General features: G+C 40.0%; 1 protein-coding gene across 2 annotated transcripts in view; it reads left to right on the forward strand.

Moving 5' to 3' along the window:
• LOC101848759 overlaps positions 1 to 1,152 on the forward strand; it is a 22,515-nt gene extending 21,363 nt beyond the window's left edge. For both annotated transcript variants that reach the window (XM_005100778.3, XM_035970373.1), the window contains exon 7: positions 488 to 1,152. In XM_005100778.3, coding sequence (XP_005100835.1) covers positions 488 to 738 — 251 coding nt within the window. In that variant the 3' untranslated portion in view covers positions 739 to 1,152. The remainder of the gene's footprint in view (positions 1 to 487) is intronic.
• Positions 1,153 to 5,311: the final 4,159 nt, after the last annotated feature.

Genomic DNA, 5,311 nt, shown 5'->3' on the forward strand with positions numbered 1-5,311 from the left:
AAGCATACACACACACACACTCACAAACATCCACACAAAACCACTTCCTGGCGTGAGCAGAGGGTTAAAGAGTGTCACTAATAGTTCTTACTTCTTTTCTTTCCCTCTTTTGTTTTTGAACGTACTAGCATAATATTTATCTTGCTGGCTTTTCCTCCACACTTAATGGTCATTATTGTGTCTATATATATATACTTCTCTTCACTCAAAAGATCACTATCACGTCAGTTGTTTCTCTTAACTCCAGATCATTATCATACCATCGTGCTTCTCTTTACTCAAAGGACCATTATCATGTCAATGTGCTTCTCTTTACCGTACTCAAAAGACCTAATGGTGTGTCAACGTGCTTCTTAAATGCCCAAACGATCATAAATAGTGTCAGTGTGTTCTCTTTGCTCAAACGGTCAGTGTCATGTCAAAATGTGCCTCTCTAAACTGAAAAGCCACCAGATGTAAACCAGTAACCTTTCTGTGCCTTTCGCAGATCGAGATGGACTAAAGGATCGGCAGAAGGTTGAAGCTCTGTACTGGCGGTTTCTCTGCTGTTTGTTACTGTCTCTTCACCGTCGGCACCCAAAGCCGTACAGCGTCTACTCCCAAGTGATCACTTTGCTGGCTGACCTCAAGACTTGTGTGATTGTCCATCATCAGCTCCTGGAGATGTTCAAAGTGGATCTCCTGTCCTCTGAGGTCGATGCACCTCTGTACAAGGAAATGGTTCTGTTTAAAGTTTAACAATCCGGCTGCTGCTAATTAGAAACATTACACAACTTGAAGTTTGTTAAATGAATATTGGCAGCCGGTATGTTCACGATATGTCGTGGAAAAAAAATTGATGACCATTTTCACGACCTGTCGTGGAAAAAAAAGGCTATGCGTGTTTTCATCTAGATCTTGATATAGTTTCCGATTTTTTACCTGTTTTAGTTTTGCCACCATTCCGATTAAGGTGTCAAAACTACCGGATTTGCGATGGGTGCCGAGAGTGCTTCCAACTTTCCCTGGCGAAACTCGTAGTCTAGGCCTACATCCTGAAATTCTGTACTTGCCGCATCATCATCTATTCCGCAACGTATGTTTTAAAAAAACTTTGGAGAGAGAGAGAGTGGAGAGAGAAAGAGAGAGAGAGTGTGAGAGAGAGGGAGAGAGAGAAAGAGGGCACTTGCATTTCCGACGGTAGATCTAAATCTAGAATCTAAACCTCGGCAGTAAGTTGTAGGCCTATTTGTGCGCACTCAACCATTGTCCCTCTGTGTGGCTCGGTCGTGAAAATAACGGCTACCAAAATAAAGATTTAAAAAAAAGTGAAATTGTGCTCTGGTTTTGGCATTTGACAATCGAACGCGTAAAAAAAATGGGGTAAAATTAGAATATATAGGCTTGGTGATCGTACCGTCAGGATTGATGCTCCTGGATTTGCGTAGCCTACTGTTAGGGCATGGCGTCCCAAATTCCATCTCAGCGATCTTTTAGTTTGTCCGGGCCCCCCGCGGTAGGCCATAAATCAACGGCAGGTGACCTGCAATTTCACACGTCAGGTTGGGGATTGACCGGGGTCAACTCGTGCACCGCGCTATCCTATCTTGTCCTTATCAGAACTCGTTTCTTCCCCTAATTTCATGAGCCGTAAAATGATGCTCACTCTACCCCTAGAATCTATTTCTTCGCCAATTTCGCTTCATCTACGTCTTCTTGGTATCTTGTGAAAGTTTCAACAGTTTTCATTTATTCGTTTTGGAATAATAACAGTTTTAAATTGTGAGTGTTAAGTGATCGGAAGTGCCGTTAATAATGCGATCTCTTCAAATTTAATTACAAATCATTCCAATATGAAACATTGGTGTTTATTTCTGTTTGCGTGATAGCTATCAAATCATATAGCACATTGCAGTAACTGGCAATCAGTTAGTGAATTGTGTTCCTAAGTAAAAATTGTTAAACTGCAATGGTTTGGTCACAGAGGCATAGAGAGTCTCTGAATGAACTTTGTTGGGTGTGTTGGCTTTTAAATTTAACTGTCAAACATTATGTAAGACAATGTCAGGAGATATTCTCTTGATTTATGGGATTCATGTGAGGGATGAAGATGAACAGTCGTATTCCGCTAACATTTGTGTCCAGTGTTTTACCGTGATTTCAAATATCAAAAGGAGAGAGTGCGTTACGTCACGTCAATTCATGCCGCAAAAAAGCTGTTGACGCTAGTAGGCACATGTGTTGTGCGCTTGACAATAACATAAATGTGAATTCCTGCTCCGTTCGTCGGCATCGCTTGGGTGGCTGTCCCCGTAGGATTTAGTGATTGTGCGGCCGCGTTTTTTTTCGTAATTCCGCAACATTTGAATAATTTTGAATTCCCCTCGTTTTTCATGTTTTTTGTTTTGTTGTTTTCATATTTTTACAATATTTAGCTCCTCCCCGGTTGACTAAAGGGAAGTAATCACTGTAATAAGTCTCCTTTAAGTGATAAGTTGGTTATTTCCCTTGTTAAAAGATCCTGGCCAGCCTTATTGTAATGGGTGAGGGATTTTGCTCCTTGAGCCTTCAGCATGTTCAATTTTTCAATCCATCAAAAGTTGTTCTCATGTCTGCTGATGTTTCATGTTTGACAGGTGTCCCTGGTTTAAGTGATGTGCAGAGGCGAAGCGTCTATATAATCAAATAATCACTGCTTCCCTTCCTAATTTTGAAACATTGTCGCAGTCAAATTCACCCATAGACGTAAACCTCATAAATTAAATGTAAAAAGACGTTCATAATCACCAATGAACAATAGACTATGCCTAACCTTCAAAACCGTTTCATTGCCACAGAAATAGCCTGTTCGCCCCTATCGGGCCACTCCATAAGCAGTCACAAGCTTTGATTAAGTAAGCTTAAAGTGAGGCTGGAAGAGTCAACCAATAGATTTGAAGGGAACATGTGCATAGTAGTCAGAACTGTTTCATTGTCGCATATACCCTGTTCACCCCTTTCGGGCCACAGTTATAAGCACCCAGACGCCCTGATTATCTAAGCGAACTATTACACTGGTCGAGTCTACCTCACAGATGTGAGGGGGACTAACACCTAATAATCCTTTGACTCCTGCTACTACACTGCTAGTGCTTGTTTTTTTTCCTCGACTTTTTAACGTCCTATAATCAGATCGTGACCTCGATTATGACAGCGGCTCCTGGCTGCGAAAAGCTAGACAAAAAACAGCCAAATGTGAAATAAAAAATTAATAATTGGCGTGCTCTACCAAAGTGTTTCGGCTGTCTGGTATAACATGCCATTGTAGTGCTGACATCTGTGCTTCTTTCCTTGGTGTTCGTGTGTTCAAATCTAAAGTTAAATTTAAGGTTAGTTAGAATAAAAATTTAATGAAATACTTTCCCGATTATTTTAGCGGTTGAACAAGCATACAACATGAATTCAGGATTTGTTTTCATTCACAACTCAGAGTTGCCGCCTCCAGTGCCAGTAAGATTCTTGTGACTTGTGTGAGTGTGATATCTCCAGGCCCTATCTGGTCCCATTTCACTTTGATTACCCTGTCAAACAAGTCAGCCTTCGCCCCTGGTGATGTGCCAGCATCAGCAGTCCAGATGTCTTCTTTTTTAAATTTAAAAAAAAACATTTTTCTTTCCTCTATAGATCTACAGTTGAAAGTTACAGAGATTATATTTTTTGGTTGTTTTTGTTTTTATTTTTGACTAATGCATATTGTTTTCTTTCTAAATACGCAACATATTACTGATACTAATATGTTCTGATTTCAATTTTTCTGTACATAAAACATGAAAATTCTTCTTGAAAAAGGGCAAAACATGACGCGAATGGCGTTACTGTAACTTGCATAATTATTGCATCATTTTCACATTTTCCTGTTATACTTAGCAGTTTTGTAAATATTTAATGTTAGGGTTATAAGTTATTGGCCACTCAATATGTGTTTGTTGTTTTGACTAACTATAAATAGACATACATTTTAAGAACATCTAACTCCATAATGTGAACTGCCATGGTATTTCCATTTCGTACCAATGAAGAAGTTTAGCTGGTTTCTCTAAAGAACAAACTTGTGTTCACGTATGATATTTTTTGTTTGTGTAAGACGATAAAACATTGTGTTGAAAAATTCATTTCACCGGCTACCAACGCAGGTCGAGTTAGTAGTAACCTCTGTGTGACCAGCCCGCCGTGACCCGGTCACTCCATCGCCGAGCCAATTAAAAGAGCGGTGTTTGTACGCCGTGAGGGATGAGATCTCAAATTGAATAGAAAGGCCCATTCCATGTTGTGTATGTTACATTGTTCTGAGCTCTACTTTCACGTCTCTTGAAGAATAGCTTTTTTACAAGTGCAAGAACAGATAAAAAAAATGAGTAGGTAGATCTAAATCTATGTCACTATAGGTTTGAGTAGGCCTAGATTCTAGGTCTAGCCATCACCGACAATCGTTCGCCACTTAGCAAGAGAGAGCTCTGGGGATTAAATTCTAGTAAGGGGTAGGCCTAGACATAACTAAGTAAGGTAGACTCTCTAACCTAGAATGAAAATATCGATCTGTATATATGAATTCAACCCTCTAAATTGATGTTACAGATAAAGTATAATACTGTACCACCAAAAATCTATAAAATCAAGACTTAGTGCAGTGTCTCTGCTCGTGCTGTCGTAGCTTCCATAATATTAATGTTTACGAATCAAGAACGGGCTGAGCTTGAAGTACTGCCTCTCCGCTGGGTAGTGTTTTGACTCATCTTTGATTGTGTTGTTCTTGGCGGACTGGTTTCGAGGATTTTTTGCTGAAAACATACTTTGTACCACAGTACTTCCGAAATTCTTCCTCAAACTCGATACGCTTTAAAAATTCGTCCCACTTCGAAGGGATGGGGATTTGCATCCGCCGTTTTTATTGAGAGAGAGAGGGAGAGGGAGAGGGAGAGGAAGAGGGAGAGAGAGAAGCTTGGCCAGCACAGGGCAGAGAGTCTAATACTAGTTTATGCCCTCTGGCATGCGTGGCATGACCCAAAAAGAAAAACAAGTCGTGAAAATGCGCATAGATTTTTTTCCACCACAGGTCGTGAAAATACCGGCTGCCATGAATATTTTGCTTGTCTCTTTTCATTTACAGTATGGTAGTAATGACTTCAGGAAAGCCAAGGTTATTTTAAGTAAGAGAGGTGGAGGCAAGTGCCAAGAAAAGTGCAAACCTTTAACACAAAAGAAGAAAACACAACCTTTGTTATCTTTTTCTATCTTTGCATTATCCCATAAGGATATTGATATCTCTGGCTGGGTATTCCTCTTACATAATATC

Source organism: Aplysia californica, unplaced genomic scaffold (assembly GCF_000002075.1).
Source record: "Aplysia californica isolate F4 #8 unplaced genomic scaffold, AplCal3.0 scaffold00260, whole genome shotgun sequence".
In the NCBI taxonomy this organism is placed as follows: Eukaryota; Metazoa; Mollusca; class Gastropoda; order Aplysiida; family Aplysiidae; genus Aplysia; species Aplysia californica.